The 21,385-nt window shown below is 53.6% G+C and overlaps 2 protein-coding genes across 2 annotated transcripts; one reads left to right on the forward strand and one right to left on the reverse strand.

The window, feature by feature from the left end:
* Positions 1-1,780: 1,780 nt before the first annotated feature.
* Positions 1,781-14,310, forward strand: SMTNL2 (smoothelin like 2). The gene is made up of 9 exons (XM_081172636.1): positions 1,781-2,321; positions 6,486-6,576; positions 8,649-8,864; positions 9,747-9,809; positions 10,601-10,667; positions 10,790-10,963; positions 11,584-11,701; positions 12,015-12,166; positions 13,096-14,310. Exons 1-9 carry the CDS (start codon positions 1,887-1,889, stop codon positions 13,220-13,222), a joined length of 1,443 nt encoding a protein of 480 aa, XP_081028762.1. The 5' UTR covers positions 1,781-1,886; the 3' UTR covers positions 13,223-14,310.
* LOC308574635 (tricarboxylate transport protein, mitochondrial-like) lies at positions 14,303-21,343 on the reverse strand. Its single transcript, XM_081172727.1, has 9 exons — positions 21,042-21,343; positions 20,342-20,449; positions 19,431-19,530; positions 18,234-18,372; positions 17,668-17,752; positions 17,084-17,188; positions 16,849-16,964; positions 16,692-16,765; positions 14,303-15,092 (listed from the first exon to the last, which is right to left on the reverse strand). Exons 1-9 carry the CDS (start codon positions 21,142-21,144, stop codon positions 14,978-14,980), a joined length of 945 nt encoding a protein of 314 aa, XP_081028853.1. The 5' UTR covers positions 21,145-21,343; the 3' UTR covers positions 14,303-14,977.
* Between the last annotated feature and the right edge of the window lie 42 nt (positions 21,344-21,385).

Here is a 21,385-nt window from a genome sequence, read left to right on the forward strand (position 1 = left end):
GCACCTCCTTCTGCTGGTCAAAGAAGCAACTTCCTCTCCTGGGTGAAGCTGCTCAGTAAGAACCAGTTAAGGATATCAGAAGAGACTGCTAGGTCTGCTCAGTCACCCATCTAGTCCAGCATCCTATTCTCACAGTGGCCACCCAGATGCCCATAGAAAACCTGCAAGCTGGACATGGGCACCACAGCTCTCTCTCTCAGCTGTGATTCCCACCAACCGCTATGCAGAGGCATCATGCCTCTGGCCGTGGAGGCATAGCATAGCCATCGAGACCAGCAGCCATTAAGTTTGCCAATCCTATTTTAAAGCCACCAAGCTTGGTGGCCATTGCTGCCTCACGTCCATAAGTTCTAGTGTTACGAAAGAAGTAAACCTTTTGTCTCTATCCACTTTCTCAATGCCATGCATAATTTTATAAACTTCCACCATGTCACCTCTTACTCCGCCTTGCTCTGAACTAAAAGATCAAAAATGCTGCAATCTTTCCTCCTCAGCAAGTTGCTCCTCTTCTGCTGACTTGTGGGAAGTGCACAGCGCTTGACTGGCTAGTGCCAGTGATGTCACGGCCCACCGTAACTGTGTAGAAGTTTTGCAACTTTGAATCAGGTTGGTGTGTTTTATTAAAAAAAACCAAAAAAACTAACACACATTTAAGTGTCCAATAAACATACCTATTGCATTTGGGGAAATAAAGGTAGACCGAAGATGAGAAACTTGGCCAGAACAGATGCCTGAATCACTAGAACTGCTGGTATGTTCACCCACTGATCTTATACGATGCGAAGGTGGGAATAAACAGAAGGAGCCCAAGCCAACACACTCACAGCCACTGATGTCTTAAAGTTACACTTGTGTGCAGCATCCAGGTGCCTGCAGGAAATGCCAGTCTCATTCACCAATCTCTCTCCCATTACATTGCCCATCTGAGAGTGATGAAGCTTCCCCAGTGCAGGATTTCAAAGAAGGAATTTGGATCATTAGAACCTTCTCCAAGTACCCACCAGGTTTTCCCGAAACATACCAAAAGGAGGCTCATGATTGTCTCTGCAAAGAGAGCTTCTTTCCTAAGGGTGAGATGGGATTGCACTTGTGAAATGTATTGGGGATGGGAAAATACAATTGCAGCTGCCCCCACCTCTCTGGGAGAGGGGGAAACAACCCTGGGAACATGCTCCCCTTTGGGTGGCTGGCTCCCCTGTGCACAGGCTAAGGAAGGATGTGTAGGGAAAGGCCCGAGATGTGCTAGGCAGGAAGGTCTCTGCCTGGGTCGCCCTCCTTCCCCCTGCCAGCCAGAAAGCTTGAAGGCTTTTCCTTCGGTGGCTTGCAGAGAATGCTTCTTGGGTGCCTCTCTCCTACTCTCTGCGAAATGGGCTTAAAAGAGGCCAATTCAAAGACAAAAGGAAGATTTTCCCCAGGGACTTGCTGCTTGGCAAAACTAGCCAAGAACTGTTCGATGAACTGTCCACCGGCCGCCCCCTCCTTTTGCGCACAGGTGTCCTCTCCCTCTCGTAGCACCCCCTCGCCTCTCTTAGAGGACCCTCTTCTCCCACCCCCGACGATAACGAAGTGTTGCTTTGGCAGCTGCGCCCCAACAACTGAGGAGAGGAGAGGCGAGCCGGGCTGGGCCGGGCCAGCAGCCCCTCCCCCCCAGGGGGCTGTCTGTAGCGGCCGGGAAGCTCCCACTCCCCGCGCGTCTTTGCTCCCTCCCTCTCTTGCTCGCGCCCACCCTTCCCTCTCCAGGCCCGGAGCGGCGGCTGGCTGCCCCCTCCCACCTGCCGTCTATAAAAGGCTGGGTCCGGCTGGGCCGGCCAGAGAGGCGGATGAACACACGGGGCTCTTCGAGGTGCTGCTAGTGTTGTTGGACGCCGGTTGCGCTCCCTGGTGCCATGGAGGTCAGCGCGTCGCGGGGAGCTCAGTCCTCTTCGGGGTCGTCGCCGGGGGACCTGGCGGACCTGAACGCGCAGGATGCGGCGACGGTGTGCGAGGCGCTGGGTCGCTACGAGGAGACGCTGCGCGGCGCTGTGCGCGAGATCCACGTGGACATCCAGGCCTTCAAGAACGGCGTGGACCGACAGGTGGCCGAAGTGCTGCGCCTGGCCAACCCGCTGGCGCACAACGTGGCCGAGCTCCAGCGAGAGAACCGGCAGCTGCGCGCGCACGTGGACCGCCTGGCCCGGCAGGTGGAGGCCCTCAACCGGGCGGCGGGGCTGCCGGACGCCTCCAGTCCCGAGCCCGAAGCCCCGACGACGACGGCGCCCTGGCCGGGCAGCAGCAGCCGCTTCGCCAGCCACGCCCGGCTCTCCCTCGCCACCAAAAGCCAGGTGAGGTCATTGGGGGTGGGCGGGCAGGTGGGATCGCGCCTTAAAAGGAGCAGCAGGAGCCCCGACGGCTTGGAGCCCCCCCCGTCCCTTTCTCCCTCGCGCGCTCTCGGCCCCGACGGTCAGGGAGGCTCCGGCCACCCAGTAATCCTTGGGCGCTCTTCCTTCCTCTTGAAGAAGTACCGCTCTGGCACGGGGGTGGGGGGTGGAGAAGGAGAGAGGAGGAAAGAAAGAGCCCACCCCCCCCTAGTGGCGGCTGTCGAGCGACCCTCGAGGGCGGAGTATTTGCTGCGGGCAGGATGTTTGCACGAGCGCCTTTGCACGTCGAGCGCGCTGGCTCAAGCAGGGGCTGGCGGCCCTCCGCCCGACGCCCCCTGTGGCCTTTTCCGCGTGGGAGGGGCGCGGGAGGGCCGCCGCCCACCACCACCACGAGAACGCGGTGGGCGAGGAGGGAAGAGCCGGTGCCGGCCGCGGGGCGGTGCAAAGAGCGCCGGCAGCAAGCGAGGGAGGAGTTTGGGGAACGGTGCCGCCTCCTTTCTGGGGGACTTGTGCGGCCGAGTAAAGCTTGCTCTCCGTGGGGGGCATTCCTGACCCCAGAACCTCTTTTCACGAGGAAGTGGCCTCTGTAGCCACGAAAGCTAAACGTCTTTAAAGTACCAGAGGATGCATTTCTTGTTTTCACAAGTGCTGGATTTGGGATGCAGAAAGAGAGCACCCTGGAGCATGTGCAGAGTACTGCTGTCCTCTGTCTGGCATTGGGCCACAGGACTTGACCAAGCTGTTTTTCAAGACTGGAGTCTAGGGAAGCAGCTGGTGACTTGGGGGCATGGGAATCGGCCAGAGGTTGAGGCTGGGGATGACTTACGGACCAGCTGCTTGCCAAGCCCCTAAATAGAAGGATGACTTGGGATTTGGTGTCCCTGCCTCCTGTGGAGGAGATGGGATTTCTCAATCTGGATATCAGGTGGATTTAGTCCTGTGGGGATCACCTTTTGCCCTATTTTGTGGGGCGGGGGAGGCTTGCTGATTCCCCCATGCTGGGAAATCTGGGGACATGGATGTTAAAATGTTTCCCCAAAAGCACAGGCAAACTAGACTCCCAAGAAGCTAATAAAAAGCAACTATTCCTGGAGAGACAGCTTTGCCTAACAAAAGTTAGATCAGCCACTATTCAGGCTCTGTTGGACTGGACCAAAGTCTAGGAGCTTTCCAGGAGCCAGGAAGACCCACCTGACAAGACCCCAGGCAGGGTCCTACCCCCATTTGTCCCTCTGCCCAGCATTCGAACTTCACCAAGTGCATTTTGCACCTGGCTATCAGCCACTTGCGATCAAGTGAAGATGCCTCTGTGCCAGGCTGCTGTCTGACGTCTCCACCCCCTGGAGGTGCCTGCCTGGGGCTCCTTGGATCTTACCTGTTTTCACACACTGGCAACACATCCTTTAGAATTCTACCCGCGATATTTTTATCTGCACAATCGGAACGAATTTCAAGAACCAAAAGGTCTTGTTGAGAAATACAACTTTTGAGCCCTTTGCCCCCAAAGTAGCAACTAGGACATTCCGTTTTGGTGACTGCAACCTTGGTTTAAGGAGCCATTTGGCTTCTAGCTTATATATCTGGGTTTCTAACACTGCTTGTACCCCCACGGCATGACTCTTCAGAGCTGCACAGTCTCTGGACTGGGAGGCTGATGGGCTGCACTGGGGAACCTCTGGCCTGCCAGTTCTCCTCATTTGACCCTAACCACCTTAAGAGCATAAGAACAGCCTGCTACATCAAACCAAAGGGGGCACATCTAGTCTAGCAGGGTCATGCGGCTGGTTTGGCCCCAGCTTTCCCATCCCACCCCCATATGTCTGTGTGGGGACTTCAAGGCCATCTCCATGGGGAGGTCCGTGCCTTGCCCCCCTCCCAGACTCTTGATCTGCCTTTCTTTGCAAAGCCTCATCTCTGCTGCGGGGCCAAAACCTCGCAGAGACTTTCTGCTTCCGCTGTTTATCTCCCTGGCCAGTGTGTGTGTGAGAGAGTGATTTTCTCCCAGTCCCTCCTGCAGCCTCGGCTGTGTTTTTCTGAAGCCCAAGTGGAGGAGGCAGAGGCAGTGATCCAGCTGTGTGCTCCTGCTTCCAGGTGGCTCCTGCTTTGAGCCGCCTGCTGCTGTCAGGACCACTTAGCCATGACGTCACCTTGGCAGCTGAGCCCTGGGGGGAGGGAGGGGGAGGAGAGGAGTGCAGGCAGCTGGAGTCCCCCTCCAGCCCAGCAACCAGCCTCTGGCCTTTCCATTGGCATGATTAATGGCTTTTGCAGGGAGTGGGCCTGGTTAATGTTATGCTCAGCGACAGCAGAGGTTGACAGCCGGGGCTTCGGAAGGGTCTGCATTTTGTTCTCTCCAAGCTCACCTCTGGGTGCTCCCCACGTCGGCTGGGGCTGAGCGCCCAGCACCGCACCCTCGCTGTGTCACGCGAGCCCATCCTGGGCTCATGGCAGTCGCTGGTGGTGCCTCGGGGCAACTGGGGCCAGCTGCTGCTTAGCAGTGGCAAATGTTTCCTGCTGCCTTGTTGAGAGGGGGCTCAGGTTACAAGAAAGGAGATTCCGACTAAACACATGGGGAAAAAACTTTCTGACAGTAAGAGCTGTTCAGCAGTGGAACAGACTTCCACGAAAGGTGGCGGACTCTCCTTCCTTGGAGGTTTTTAAGCAGAGTTTGGATGGCCATCTGTCATGGGTGCTTTAGATTCCTGCATTGCCGGGGTTGGACTAGATGACCCTTGGGTCCCTTCCAACTTTTAAGGTTCTGTGGCAGCCTCACTTTGGAGTGTTAATCCAGCTGTGGGTGGAGGGCATTGCAGGGTTGCCAGTGAGGTTTCAGGTCTCAACGTTCCCCCTTCACCCCTCAGCCACAGAGGCTGCCCAGAGGTCATAGCACCTAGTGGGTGCGCTGGTTTGGTCAGCTGCTCAACAGGCCCCCGCCCTGTGGCTGTCTCCAAGGTCCTCCTTTCACCACCCGTGGGTGACAACCAGGCATATTGCACAGGTCACCACTTTCCTCCCGCATCCCACATTCCTGTGCCTGGAGGTTTTTCTCTGTGTCCTGGATGTGGTGGAGACTGTGGTTGCTCAACTGATGAAAAGAAAATGCTTTGTGCATGCTCCGAGAGACACTCCTTCCCTTGTTTCAGACCCCAGGCCAATATTTGAAAGGAGCTCTTTGCAAATCCCCAATTCCAGGTGGGCACATCTTCTCCAGGTGATGTACCTCCTGCCAGTGGGTTGCAGTTCCTGGCTTAAGTTTGTACCAAGGTCTGCAGGTCATTTCTTGACAGGTGGTGGTGGGGAACAGGGCAATCTGGTTTATTGAGGACATGGATCTCGCATAGATTGGCTATGGTGAAGTTCGTTTTGATATTTGGAGACATTTTTAGCACGAGTGACAAATATAATAATCCTTCATTTTGTGTGTGTGTGTGTAATTCTGCATTGTTATTTCGTAGCTCACTTGATAAACATAATGATTTCTCAGAAATGTGTCAGCTTTTGTCTGTGCAGCTTTTTCTTGTGGGCAACTGGAAACAAGCCCCCCACCCCAATGAAGCTGAAGGCTCAAAGATTCAGGGCGGACAAGGTCCTTCTTCACACAGCACAAACTGTGGGACTCACCACCTCAGGAGGAAGGGATGGCCACCAATTTGAATGGCTTTCCAAGTGGATGAGACAAACTCAGGGAGGAGGCAAAGGCTGTCAGTGGCTCTGACCCCTGATGCTTATGTTCTGTCTCCACTGCCAGAAGGTGTGTGCCCCTGAAGAGTGGGGACTGGGGGATCATCAGTGGGGAGGGGGCTGCTGCTGTTGCATTCATGTCCTGCTTATGAGGACATCTGGGGCATCCGGTTTATTTCCAGGTGACGGATGTGTTGTGTTGGGGTATCACTTAAAAACCATACAGCATTTGGCACAGTGTATTACAACTGCTAGAACAGGCAGGAAAATTAAAGTGGTTCATGGGGGGGGGAGTTTGGGAGCCCCTGTCGGCAGCACACTTGAGGTTCAGAAGTACCGCCCGCTCCCCCCAAAAAACTGCATTCTGAAAAGCTTTGAAGCTCTTCTCTGTGGGGTTCTGGCCCCGCACATGTGCTCCTCTCAAAGTTCTCCTCTTCTTCTTTTTTGCAGAGTTTGGACTTAGATGATCTGAGTGACTTGAAGAGCAGGAGAGCCCCTGACTCAGCTGCATTGGAGAATGGGCACCACCAGCCCTCCGGAGGTAAGGAAGTCGTGCTGGAGAAATTGTAGAGGTGGAAGGGACCCAAAGGATCATTAGTTGAACCTCCTGCAATGCAGGAATCGCAGCTGAATGAAGGACAGGCTGTTCTGGAGTACAGCCCCAAATCTGGCCCGCTCCAAACCTGGCAAACTTGCAAGGCAGCCTTTGTGGGGTGGAGTGGGGTATGGCTTATGGGGTCTCTAAACATGTTCCCTCTTTCACCCTGTATCCATCCCAGAGATGGGAAGACGAGCGAAATCTACATTATTGCGATGGAGGTGTTTGTTTATTCATGCTTGTGTCTGAATGAAAATCAAGGCAGTTTACAAACACTCCATTTACAACTTTCAACATGAACCTTTAACATTTTTTCATTTTTCTCTTATTCAAAGTTGTGTTTGTGATCCCCCTAGGGGATGAAGGGGGGATAGAAATGGCTGAAAAGTTTTCTGAGTACAAGAGCATAAGCTAGGCATAGGCAAACTCGGCCCTCCAGATGTTTTGGGACTACAACTCCCAACATCGCTAGCTAACAGGACCAATCATCAGGGATGATGGGAGTTGTAGTCCCAAAACATCTGGAGGGCTGAGTTTGCCTATGCCTGGCATAAGCAAATATCCCAAGTCATGGACTGCGTAAAGGTGCCAATGGGGTCAAGCGAGCCTTGCTCTGGGAGCCATCAGGCGAAGTGGGACGTCCTTTCTCCCTTCTCTGACCACCTCCCTCCACCCAAACCTGAGAACAGGGGAACTTCAGCAATCAGGAAATGAGCAGCCAGCTCCTTGCTGTTCACCTGCTGCAGTGAGCCTCTGCTTCTGGCTTGCAGGTGCCCCCAAAGTCCTGCCTGCTTTCTCCAACACAGGAGGATCTCTGCAGTGGCAAAAGCCAAACAGCATCCAGGAGGGCAACCTGCCGCCCCCAGCTAAATACATAGAGGTTCAGAAAAAGGCAACCAAAATGATCAAGGGGATGGAGTGAATCCCCTACGGCAGCCTTTCTCAGCCTTGGGTCCCCAGAAGTTGTTGAACTACAACTCCCATCACCCCTAGCTAGCAAGGCCAGAGCTCAGGGATGATGGGAGTTGTAGTCCAACAACATCTGGGGACCATCAGGTTGAGAAAGGCTGTCCTACGGGGAAAGGTTGCAGCATTCGGGACTTTTTAGTTTAGAGAAAAAGCGAGCAAGAGGCGACATGATAGAAATTTATAAAATGATGCATGCCGTAATTGGAGGAAGTGAAGCTGAATGCTGGAAGGTTCAGGACAGAGAAAAGAAAATACTTCTTCCTGCAGCACATAGTTAAACTGTGCAAATCCCACGGCAGGTCAGTGGTGGTCTCCAACTAGGATTGCTTTCAAGGAGGATTGGTCCAATTCATGGAGGAGGAGAGGGCTATCCATGGCTGCTGGCCACCATGGCCCGGCTCTGCCTCCGCAGTTGGAGGCAGCAATGCTTCTGAATACCAGTTGCTGGAAACCTCAGGCGGAGGGAGAGTGCTCTTGAGTTCAACTTCGGCTTGTGTATTTCACAAAAGAGGCATCTGGTGGCCACTGTGAGACTAGGATGCTAGCAGGTGGATCTCTGGTTTGGCAAAAGCAGCATTGTGTCCTGGAGGGGGGTCAAACACACACACACACACACACACACACACACACGTTCAGCACTGGAAAGCTCAGTTGGTTAGAGCAATTAAGTGTTGATAACACCAAGGCTGCAGGTTCGATCCCCGTCTGGGACAGCTGCATATTCCTGCATTGCAGGGGGTTGGACTAGATGATCCTCAGGTCCCTTCCATCTCAACAGTTCTATTCTTCTTCTTGCCACCGTTCTCACCCCCCCCCCGTCCCAGTAGTTTGAAGCAATAGCATGTTTGTGTCAGCTGCAGGAAATGATAATAATCTCAGAAGGAGGAAAAAACAAGATGTTGCAAACTGCTTGGAGGGATCCGTCCTCCTCTAAAAGATGGTCTAGAATTTTTCCATTAACATGAGCTGTTCACTATGAACATGCAGAGCCCCAGTAGTGACCTTTGCACTCAGTCTACTTTTGCGTCTCTCCCCGTACCCCCCAGGTCTGGGGGGGCCGCCTCCTCCTCCTCTCCACCGGCCGAATTCTTCCCCCGAGGCCCACGAGCCGGCAGTGAGTCTGCGGATGCCACACCTTCCTGTGACCTCTGTCACCAGAGTATCGGAAACCTATTCGGGAGAAACCATGGGGTCGCCCATCTCACCAAACGTTCCTGGAGGGCAGCCGAGCGAGGCTGTGTCAAAAACGTCAAGCCAAGGAGGTAAAAGAAGAGCAGGAACCCAGACGGTGGCTGGTGGCAGTGGGAGGCATGTGACTCCCTTCAGCCATTGAGGGCCTCACCCCCAAGGCGACCCGTGAGTGTTGTGCCTCAGACCCCAGCAGGATTGCTAGGAGGACTTTGTGCTAGGCCCTTTAAATATGTGTTTACTGTGGAGTTATAGGTACAGTGGTACCTTGGGTTACATACGCTTCAGGTTACATACGCTTCAGGTTAGAGACTCCGCTAACCCAGAAATAGTGTTTCAGGTTAAGAACTTTGCTTCTGGATGAGAACAGAAATTATGCTCCAGCGGCAGCAGGAGGCCCCATTGGCTAAAGTGGTGCTTCAGGTTAAGAACAGTTTCAGGTTAAGAACGGACCTCCGGAATGAATTAAGTACTTAACTCGAGGTACCACTGTGCAGTCATACCTCAGGTTGAATGTGCTTTATGTTGAGTGCTTTCGGGTTGCGCTCCGTGGCAGCCCAGAAGTAACTGAGCGTGTTACTTCCGGGTTTCACCGCTCTTGCATGCACAGACGCTGAAAATGACATCATGCGTGGAAGCGGCAAAACGTGACACACGCAGATGCGCTGCCGCGTCTTACATTCTATTCAGGATGCGAACGGGGCTCCGGAACGGATCCCGTTCGCATCCCGAGGTACCACTGTAGTTGTAGTAGGGGGTCCCCCAAATCTTTCCAGCAGCTTAGAGGATCAACTGTTCAAACACTTTTGCCAGAGCGGGGTGAGGCCCACCCTCCTGGTCCATCAGCCTGGGTCTGATCCTTCAAGGGCTCTTCACATGCTTTGCGATAAATAGACGCCTGCCTTCCTTTGCATGAAAAGCAAACCTGCAGGCTTCTGACTTCTGCTTCTTTGCAGTGAGCGCAGTGAAGAATTGGAGTATAAGTTCCACGAGGACTGGAAGCGCTGCAGTCACCTCAGGTCAGCCGGCTTGTCGAACTGAAAGCTTTCCGCGCCCCGCCCCACCGTTTACAACAAGGGGTTTCTATAATTACAGTATGGAGGTGAATTCAGGGCCCACCCTGAGTTTGGAGGCGCTGGCAGGTCAAATTGCCTGCCCGGCAACACCGGAATCCTAACCCTGCTCAGGGCTCACTGAGACAGAATGACTTAAGCAAATGCTGGACATGGTTAAGCCATGCAACTGTCCTCCCCACCACAGGAGGCAGTGTTGGCCACCAGCTCAGATGGCGTTAAAGGGCTAGGCAAATTCATGAAGGAGAGGATGGCAACTAGCCACAATGGCTCTGCTCTGCCTCTGAATACCTCAGGAAGAGGATTCTTGAGCTCGGGTCGTGTTTGTGGGTTTCCCACAATAGGCATCTGGTCAACCACTGTGAGAAGAGGATGCTGGACTAGATGGGCCATTGGCTTGATCCAATGGACTCTTCTTATGCTCTTATGGGCCACTGCTACATGGATCTGCATGACACTCAAAACACTAGGCCTGCATTAGCTAGGGGACATTGATGGACCCTTGGCTCCGCAAAGACTGGAGGAAATGGACTTAGGTAGCAAAGAGGAGTCTCTGTTTATGAGCCTGGTTAACTAGCAGCAATAAATACCTTAAAGGGATCTGGGCACATGTGGCTATAAGGATTTTCGGGGAGTGGAAAAGCAAGTTGTTATCTGGGCAGGAGTTCTGTAAATGGGGGGAGGGGGAACCACCAAAATTCATTCCTTCATCCTCATTCATTTCATTTTATCCGCAGAGAAATTCTCTTCCGTGACAAAGTCAGTGTCAGCCGTAACCTATGGAGCCCACCAGGCTAGTGAAAGGTGAGGCTTTGGGGCTGGGGGGCTTGGAGGCATCGTTCAGGGAGCCTCCACACCTTCAAAAGGATCGATCATCTGTAGCTCTCTTTTAACGGGACATTTGCCCTTTTCTCTTGTTCTGACAGCATTGTTGCAGACAACCAGCGGGATGCAGCCCCGAAATCCCACTCCCCACCCCCCACGGTCCACAGGCAGGTGGAGAAACGGAGAGAGCTGGTGAGGTCTCAGACGCTGCCCCGGACCTCTGGGACACAGGCCAGGAAGGCCCTCTTCGAGAAGTTTGATCAGGACAGCGGGAAGTATGTGGCGCCTCCTGTGGTCCCAATTTGTAGTTGTGCGGGGTGCATATATATACGCACATGTATAAAATGGGGGGTACAGCTGACTTGACAGCAGTACATTCATAAAGGATCCAGGGGTTTTAGTAGACCAGAAACTGAATGTGAGTACACAGTGTGATGCAGCAAGAAAGGCTAATGCCATTCTAGGCTGCATCGACCAAAGTCTAGTGTCCAGATCAAGGGAAGTAATAATATTACTGCTTTAGTCATAACACACCTGGAATACTGTGTCCAGTTCTGGGCATGACAGTTTAAGAAGGACATTGACAAGCCAGAAGGTGTGCAGAGGGGGGTGACCGAGATGGTCAAATTTCCTGTGAGCAAAGGAGGGACAAAAACTCTCGCGGCAGCCACAGCCCAGCTCATGGAGGAGACTGCTATCGACAGCTTCTAGCCCCAGTGGCTGGGCCGTGCCTCCACACTGGGAATAGCCAAGTCAGTAGAGCACGAGACTCTTAAATCTCAGGGTGGTGGGTTCAAGCCCCATGTTGGGCAAAAGATACCTGCATTGCAGGGGGTTGGACTAGATGACCCTTGTGGTCCCTTCAAACTCTACAAATCTATGCTCTTCCCTGCAGGGGCAAAGGGGAAGGGCGGGCCAAGCTGAAGCGGTCGCAGAGCTTTGGGGTCGCCAGTGCGAGCAGCATCAAGCAGATCCTCCTGGACTGGTGCCGATCCAAAACCATCGGCTACAAGGTATTTGCTTATTCCATTGCCTGTATCTCCCACCACCTCCTTTGCGGAGCTCTGGGTGGCATATGGGGGTCTCCCTCTTCCTCATTCAATCCTCACAACCCTGTGGGGTAGGCTAGGCTGAGAGGCAGGGCCTGAACCCCAAGGTTATACCCAGCCAACTTGATGGCCAAATAAGGATCCCCATCTCAGTCTCCCTCCTTCGCTCTTGTAGAGCCCCGTGGCCTGTTGTGAAAGGGGAGGGGGCTTCGTAACCCTGATAGCACAGAGCGTTCCTTCCTTCTAACTTCTGCCCCCTCCCCTCCACCTCCGGCAGCACATCGACCTGCAGAACTTCTCCTCCAGTTGGAGTGACGGGATGGCATTCTGTGCCCTGGTCCACTCCTTTTTCCCGGAGGAATTTGACTACCAAGCACGAGACCCCACCAAGCGCAAGGAGAACTTTGAAGTGGCCTTCAGCACGGCGGAGTAAGTAGGCTGCAGCCTCCCCTGCTGCCTGGGCTGGAAGCTCACCCTTGGTGGGCACAGAGATTGGTTGCACAGGCTCTCCAGTTAAGACTGTGGCATTTATAGCCTCTGCCTGACATTTGGGGAGGGCTTGCAGGGCACGGGTAGGGAGAGAATACGTTCTGTGAGATGGAGGGCCTGGGGCAAGTCCACCTGAGCCTCCTTTGCAGGGAGGTCTGAGGAATGACCGCATTTGAAAAACGGTACAGTTCTGGTTGCCTCGCCTCAAAAAGGAGTTGGGAAAGATCCAGAATAAGGCATCCGAAGTGATCAAGGGGGTGCAGCGACTCAGGTGGTGCAAAGGGTCGGTGTGTCTGGCTGCTAACCAGGGATAGTTGTAGGCACTGTTCCTGCATTGCAGGGGGTTGGACTAGATGACCCTTCGGGTCCCTTCCAACTTACAATTCTGTGACCCCCTTACAAGGAACAGTTGCAGCATTTGGGACTTTTTGCTTGGAGTAAAGGCAAGTAAGAAGTTTAGGAAATGCTGCAGAACTTGTGAACATGCAGTGAAGCTGCACATAGGAAGGTTCAGTATAGAGAAAAAGCATTTCATGCAGCGTGTAGTTCAACTGTGGAACTCCCTGCCACAGGGGGAAGTGATGTCCACCATCTTGGATGGCTTTAAAAGGGGATTGGGCAAGGTCACGGAGGAGGAGAGGGCTATTAGTCGCAGTGGCTATGCACTGCCTTGGAATCCATTTCTGGAAACCACAGTAGGGGAGAAAACTCCTGTGCTTGTGTCCTGTTTGCGGGTTTCCTGCAGGCATCTGGTTGGTCGCTATGAGAACAAGATGCTGGAGTAGATGGGCCCCCTTTGGCCTGATCATCAGGCTCTTCCAATGTTCCCCTCTCTCTCCTTCCTCTTGACTCTCGGTTGCCTCTTGCAGGAAAATGGCCGGCTGTGACCGCCTGATCGAAGTGGACGACATGATGCTGATGGGCCGCAAGCCGGACCCCATGTGCGTCTTCACCTACGTCCAGTCCCTCTACAACCACCTCCGGCGCTTTGAATGAAGCCAGCGCAGGCCGTGAAGGGAGCCGCCACGGCCGCCTGCCGAGAGGGTTGTGGCGCTGCGCTCGCCGGAGGAGCAAACAGTTGCTCCCTCCCCTGTGCCCACCTCTTCCTGCGTTGCCGTGGAGGGAGGCCCCAGACGGGCACAGGCTGCCACCGCCCCAGGCCCAGTGCCGGTGGGTTGTGGAGGCAGGGCTGGCTGGTCGAGGCAGAGGTTTCTTGTTCTCTCCAGGCAGCTGAAGCTGGAGGAAGTGCTCAGGCTGCCCTTTCCTCCATTTGGCACAGGCCCCCAGGGGTGTCTGCCTGTGCCTGGAAGCTGCCTTCATCATGTGTGCCAACAGAGCTCAGTGCCACCCTCTCACCCACCCCTGAGCCCTGTTTTCTTGAGTTGAGGTTAGTAGCAGAGGCTGGATGCCAGGTGCTAGATGTGGCCAGGGGTAAGTTCTTGAAGGAACCCCCCAGCCTGTTTGTGTTTGGCATTGGGCAGCCCAGTTCCGTTTTTACTTCTACTGTGAAGGCAACTTTGCTTCCGCTGCCCAACTCCAAGGTGCAACAGCCCATGTGGCCAAGCTGAGAGCTGAACAATTGCCCCATTGGCCACAGGAGCCACAAGTCAGATTGCCAAGGCCAGCCTGGTTCCTCTTTGTCCCACTTTCATTTCCCACCTTCAAGGCAGGCCACGCTGTTTGTATGTGTGTGTGTGTGTTCACTCTGTCTTCCTGCTTTGGACGTAGTTGAAGCCAGCCTGAAGACCCCAGGGGGTTAGAGGGCAGAAGACTCTGCATAGTTCCCCAAATATGGAAACTGAGCAGGACTTCTTGTCTCAAACAGCCCCCCTCCCAGCTTGAAAATGAGTCCTAAAATTCTGCACCCTGTGGAGGAGGGCTCCTTAGTTCTGCTAGGCACCCGCTACCCCCACCCTGACCCACCCTAAAAAAGGTGCTTCCGGCTTCCTCAGGCCAGCAAGAGCTGTTGGGCTAAGGCTTCCTTGATGATATTTATACATACATATATATATAAAATGCCTGGCTCTGTACAGATGGCCATTTCTAATCCTCTCTCGATATATTAAAAGGCAGCTCTTGTTTGGTCTTCGTACTTTTATTCTGAAAAGCAACATTTATGAACTTGTAAACATCAAGTCAACCTTAAATAACACCGGCAACTAAGTTAGAAAAAGAGACAGACATAAAAAGGCACGAACATCAGAAACACGCAACGGCTTTCCTCGAAATGGGTGCAATGGCTCCTTCCTAGAGTGGAGAGGAATCGCCCCCAGGAACAAATCCAGCTTCTCTGCACGTGCGAATGGATGCAGGCAGACTGTCCTCTCTAAAGGAGGGGAGGGGGCTGCTGAGCTTGCAATGCAAAGCCTCTCTCCTGTAATGCATCTGCTCCCGAAACACACTGGCAACAGCTGACTTGGAGTGGACAGCACCTCTCCCCCCCCCCCCCGGGAATTGGTAGCAGGAAGAGTATGCACTCCTGACCATAAATAGGTATACGAAAGCCATGTGGCGCTTGAGCTGGAAGCATTTTGGAGTACCGATCAGTGTTCCCAGAGAATGGGGGGTGGGCAAGGTTAATAAGAGCAAGGTGACCCTTTTGCTGGGGGGGGGGATCCTGGAAGAGGGGAACCTCTGACCTTACAAGGCTTCCCCCTCTCCTGGGTAGGTGGGAGGGAGGGAGGGAGAGGAAATGGGAGCTTTGGGTGGGACGGGGATTCGTCCGCCAGCCCCTCCTGCACCAGAAGAGCCTCACATGGTTTTCCAGACCTTGTTGAGAAGTTTCACCACCTCCTCGTAAATGACAAAAACGATGGCCACATCCAGGCAGACCCGGCCCAGGCGGGGGACCGTCCCTTTGTAGAACCTGTGCAAGGGAAGAGATCCCAAAGTCAGAAAAAGGGTTTTCAACAGGTTGCCCCCCCCCCCCCCGTTAACCCAATATCAGGCAGCAGGTGGAGGGTGGAGACTCGGAGGGGCTGGACCAAGGAGACCTGGGTTCAAAACCCAGCCCAGCTATTTATTTTATGTAAGTTTTGATTGAGTTTATTTTACAACACATACACACTTACCAAACTAAACATAAAAATAATCACGCCCAATCAAAAAACAAACAGCAACAGAACAAAAAACAAAAAGATACAAGTAAAACATAATAACTATGGAAACTTATACAAAACAACCCGTCCACAAAATATATACATACTATATTTCAACTCTTCTTCCAGTTGGCTTCCTTCATCCTCTACACGGTTCTCTTTTCAATTTTTGGTAAAAGTCTCCTTTTTAGTTTTTTTATTATCCCTTATATTTCCTGTTTTTAATAGCTCAGCTACTTAGGCTCATTGGGTGAGCGGCAGGGTGCGTCACTGTGTCTCAGCCTGGCCTACTTCTCAGGGTTGCTTTGTGGATAAAATGGGCAGTGGTAAAAGGAAAGAGGACCACACGCACTTGCTTTGAGCACACTGGATGAAAGCCACAAATAAGATTTTTAAACAAATCTGTCGGGGATTCTTGAGCTGTGATTCCTGCACTGCAGGACCCTCGGGGCTCCCTTCCAACTCTACAATTCTGTACTAATTAAATGAGTGTGCTGCCTGCAGAGTCAGCAGCTACAGGTAGGGACATCTTGCAAGGGAAGGCAGAGAACTCTTGGAGGCACGGGGAATGCCTTCTGTGCTACATCACATATGCCAACAACTGAGAATTGGCAGTGTGTCTTATGACAAATATGAGAGAGGGAAGAGGAGAAAATGCCAGACAGTGGTTCCATCCGGTATCCTGCCTCCCAGGCTGTATTTTTTATTTATAAAAATTCTTCTATACCACTGTATCAAAAAAATCAAATAAAAATCAAAGAGGTATATAGAAACAAAACCATAAAAACAGTTTTAAACAGCCATCAACTAGCCATTGTGGAAGGGTGTGTATTCTCAATTGCTTGCACAGGTCTGGCAGAATAGAAAAGCTTTCAGCAGGCATTTAAATGGTGGCACGGAAGGTGCATGCTGCATCTCCAGTTGCAGAGAGTTCCACAGGACTGGGCTGATGCAACACCAAGGACTCGGTTTCTCTGACCGGTGATGCTGCTGCAGGTGATCTCAGTGATCGAGCTGGGATAGAAGGGTTCAGGCAGTCAATGCTGCAACCACAAGAACCCTGCAGAAGATAAACTGGAGTGCTAAAGTCCAGTACAGTGTGGGAGATGGCACACTTGGCTTGGCTGTGGGTGGGTGAGAGTGGGGAGAAAAGGCCTGGATTCAAATCGCTGCTCAGCCTCAAGGCTCACTGAGCAGCCTTGGTAAAATCAGTATATCTAGGCCTGGCCTACCTCGTAAGATTGTTGTTAAGGCTAAAACACCACTGAGTTGCCAAAGAGGAGAGAAAGTGAGATAAAAGGCCTAAAGCAGACAAAAGAGCCCCAGTTCAAGTCAGCTAAGATGAAGGCCAGTTTAGCCTCACTCACGCCAAAGGGCCCTCGTTTTTCAGGATCTGGTAGGCACAGTCCAGGGTGTTTCGGTACTTGTATGCTTCCAGTCCCTTGAGAAAGAGAAGAGGCAGGTTTGGAGTTAAGAGCAGCTGAAATCCAGCCCCTTCCCAGAGGTGGCTGGGGGTGCCCTCACCTGCATCCTGGTCTTGATGACATCCAGGGGGGTGTTGCCAAAGACGCTGGCTGCTCCCGCAGTGGCCCCAAACGCAGCTGTGACAAACGGGTTCATCTCCCTGTGGGGGTCGTCCCCTGCCAGGCCCAGCAGAAGGGCAGAGAAAGAGGCATTCAGGCTGATGCAGGAAAGGACTGCCACCACCAGCAGAACAGGGATAAAGAAAGCTCATCCCCGGCTTAGCCGAGTGTCTTACCTAGATACCAGTTGCGGAAGGAGGTCATGACGAAGAAGCGGATGGCCTGGTTAGAGCCTTGCTTGAGGATGGTGGCTGTGAGGCCCTGGTAGGTTCCACGCAGGCCTGCAGGGCAGAGAAAATGGGGAGCTCTGGTTAGGGGGCGGCTGCTGCCTGTTTCCCTTCAAGTCCACCTGGCCTCAGGCCAAGAGAGAGAGTTTAGGGGTTTCTGTGTGGCAGACATCCCTATGGCTCTACACTGCTTGGGCAAAGCTTCCCCCGTTTTCGGGAAAAGGCCATAGCTTGGTGCTTTTCATTGCAGGGGGTTGGACTGGATGACCCTTGGGGTTCCCTTCTAACTCTACAGAAGAGCATCTGCTTTGCATGCAGAAAAGAACCGGCATGCTGTAGTGGTTAGTTGCCCTCTTCTGAACACCTTCCAGCTTGCCAGTAGTCTTCTTAAACTGGGTTGCCCAGAACCAGACGCAGGAGTCCGGGTGGGGTCTTTGTGGCAGAATTCGCCACCAAGCAGCCGTAATGAAGGCTTTATTTGTTATTCTGCTGCAGAGACAAAAGCAGCTGTCTGCATTTCTGCTCCAGCTTACCTTGTTCCCGCACAATTTCCCGAACTCCATGGAAAAAGCCTCTGTACCTGGGTGTCAGGGACCCCTGATCGTGAATGAACTTCACCTGCAAACAGCAACGAAGAATAACGAATTCAGCACCAAACTTATTCCTTGCCTGTGTCTGTCCTCATCAATAAATCCATAGCTGAAAATAGGATAGGAGAAAATGAGGGCCGAGGTGCCCTCCTGCCACATTGAAAATGCGCTCTAAATGGTGCATCAAGCTCAGCCTGGGTGGTGCAGTGCTTAGCGCAGGGTACCTGGCTGCAATCAGGGAGACCTGGGTTCAGAAAAAAATATATCCACTGAGCCACAAAACTTCCTGCATGACCTCAGGCCAACAGCCAGACCTACCTCACAGGTAGGTAATGTTAGGAGAAGAGGGTGTGATGTCATGCACATGGGACAGGACCCCCCCCCCCAAAGTTGGGTGCAACTCGGCAACTATGGGTGGGGGCACATTCATTCCCGCCGGCCTCTGCCTTAAGGGTGCAGTTCCATCACATCTGCCATGAGACGCAACCAATGCTTGGAGCTCCACCTACCTTGATGGTCTCCATGGGGCAGACGACCACCACGGCCTCTGCCACGCCAGCCCCAAGGCCACACAGCAAACTCTTCTTGCTGTCCAGCTTCCCTTGAGGGTCCCTGGCAGAATTGCTGAGGACCTCAAAGACCCCAAACCTGCAGAAAACCAGGGGGCCCAAACTGTGTCATGGGATCATAGAATTGTAGAGTTGGAAGAGATCCCAGAGAGTCAACTAGCCCAACCCAATGCAGGGATCACAACTACAGAATCCCTGACAGATGGACATCCAACCTCTGCTTTAAAAATTTCCATGAAGGAGAGTCTGCTACCTTCTGCGGACATCCATCTGTCTTAAGAAGACAGGAGTTCGTCTTAGATCTGTCCATCCTAAGATGGATTTGGATGCCATCCTCTTCTAGTGCAGAGGTTTTCAACCCTTTTTGTGTCCACGACTCCCTTGACCAACTACATTATTTCTGTGGCACCCCTGTGGGGCTTAGGAGCCCAGTTATGTCACCTCTTGCCTGCAGAGCTGGCAGCCTCTCAACCTTTTTCGGGCACCCCCTCTTGTGGAGTGTTTTTTTTATATATATAAAATTTTTATTGGGTTTTCATAGTTTATATAGACATAACACAAACACACAAACACAAAGACAAACATGCATAATTTCAAAACCTTATTTTCTTAACCACTTTCCATGACTTCCCCACACCTCCCCTTCTTGCATCCTGATTCCAATAGTTAACTCAGCAAGTTCTTATCTCCCTCTTGTGGAGTGTTCCCTCAGCCTCCTCTCCTCTCCCCTCTCCTTGGGAGTTCTCTGGGCAGCAGCTGCTGCCACCCCTGTTCTCTGAACTTCCCCTCCTGACCCAAAGAGAGGTGCCTCTCAGAGGCTACCTTTGCCTGCAGAGCTTATAGACAGGACTGCTGCAATAAACAGCTGTGAAAGCCTACGGGAGGCAGAGATGCGAGAGGGCAACAGAGGAGGGAGGGGAAAGAAAGAAAGAAAGAGGGGCAGAGGCCAGTATTGCCCATGGCACCCCTGACCATCATTCAAGGCACCCCAGGGTGCCACAGCATACTGGTTGAAAACCACTGCTCTAGTGAGTCCATTTGGGTGCTGTATTTAGGACCCCCCAAAGCGGCCCCTGTGTGCAAGTCTGAGAAAAGCCAACAGGGTGATGTTGCCAAGAAAGAGCAGCAGGTGCTTACCTGACGGCAGATTTCGGGATGGAGCCATACAGCAGGGAGCTGAGGCCCCTGTACAGCCCCCGGAAGCCATGGTCCTGGACAGTCAGTCTCACACAGTGTCCTGCAAGGGAGGCACCAAAGACGCTGTGAGCACAGGAGATGCGGAATGCGGACTGGCTCACTTGCGAGAGTGGCTTGAGTAAAGTTCTGGGAAGGGAATCCAAAGTCATTGCAAGGCAGGGGGTCTGTGACCACTCAGCTGCAAGAGGGATATGTGCTCCTTTCAGAGGAACTCTTGACAGGCCTCTGCTTCACTTGCTGGTCTGCACATGGGCTCAAGGGAAGCCACAATTTCACAGAGGGGGTGTGGCCCAACTAGATCACAAGGAGGGGGTCAGGTGGAGAGATACAGTGGTACCTCTGGATGCAAACGGGATCTGTTCCGGAGCCCCGTTCGCATCCTGAAGCAAACGCAGCCCGTGTCTGCACATGCGCGGGTCACTGCTTCCACGCATGCATGTGATGTCATTTTGAGCGCATGCAGCGAAACCCGGAAGTAACACACTCCGTTACTTCCTGGTCGCCGCGGAGCGCAACCCAAAAATATTCATCCCAAAGCTACTTCAACCTGAGGTATGACTGTATTTGTTGGGGGCACAAACATGCCTAGTTCTTGGGAAAGAAAAGGGCTGAATCTAACAGCAAGTGCCTGAGAAGATATTAGGCCCACCCACCAACCTGCCTTGGGTAGGGAGACTGAGTCTAAACAAAACCAGAACAAGGAGGGGAGTCCCAGGAGGGGAGTCAGAGCAGCCAGTCATAGAATTGTAGACTTTGAAGGGATCCCCAAGGGTCATCTAGTCTAACCCCCGCCATGCAAAGGCCTTGGGACTCTGGGCAGCCCGCTCTAAGGGGTGGAAAGGGTGGCTGACCAATGCTCCTGTAGCGCGGTGGGTTGGCCCTCTCATCCAGCTGCAGCTGCGTCTTGACATACTCGGTGGGGAAGGTGATGCAGATCTCGATGCCCCCCGCAATGCCGCCTGAGCAAGAGAGAGAAAAGGGGGTGAGGCGTCAGTGAGCTGGGCCCTGATCTGCGTGGAGAAAAGAGGGGTGCTCCGTTCCCCAACAGTCAGCCTGCTGTGTCCTGCTCTGCAGGGCAGGTGGCGCTTCAAGAGAGTTAGCAGAGGAAGCCGCGTTGCACCAAAGGAGGGCGATGACGGTTCGCCTAGCTCAGTACTGCCGGCACTGGCTGGCAGCGCCTCTCTAGGGTGCCCGTCGGGAGGTCCTCTCCCATTCCCACCCTTGAGATGCTGCGTCGGGGGCTTTCTGCAGATAGAAGCAGGTGCTGTGCCCACTGAGCAACACGGTCCTTTGAAGGGCTCTCTCCACCCATCCTTCAGCCTCCGGGCCAGAGAGGGGCTCCCGGGGGCCAAAGGCGAGGAGGAGCCACGGGGAAGCGAAGGGACGCCAACCCGCCCGCGCCGGTGGGACCGGGAGGTCGCGCCGTCAACCAAAGGGACGTTCTCCTCCTCCTCTCCCCTCATTCCGCACCGCAGTGTGTTCTGCGCCCGCCTGCCCGGGGGACGGAAAGTGGGTGCGGGGGAGGGGCCGCCGCGGCCGTTTCTGTCTCACCTGCCAGGATGGCCTTGCCCGGGTGGGTCAATTTGGGCCGGCCGGGGGCGGCGGCGGCCACCGGAGGGGCTCGAGCCCCGCCAGGCTCCGAGGTCTCGGCCATTCCGACACGCCCAGGCGACTGTGAGGCTGAGGCGGCTCCTCGGCTCGATTACAATATTCATAAGCCCCTCATGAATATTAATAGATGGCGCGGGCCGCTCGAGCCAGCCTCAGGGGGCACGCGGATTGGCAGCTGCGAGGCCCAGAGAGCATGCGATTGGCTGAGCGCAGAGGCGAAGTCGGGTGGCCGAGTGGGATGCTTCCCTCCCCCCACCACATTCGGCTGGCATTGGCGCATGCGC

Source organism: Podarcis bocagei (assembly GCF_964188305.1).
Source record: "Podarcis bocagei genome assembly, chromosome: 15".
Lineage (NCBI taxonomy): Eukaryota > Metazoa > Chordata > Lepidosauria > Squamata > Lacertidae > Podarcis > Podarcis bocagei.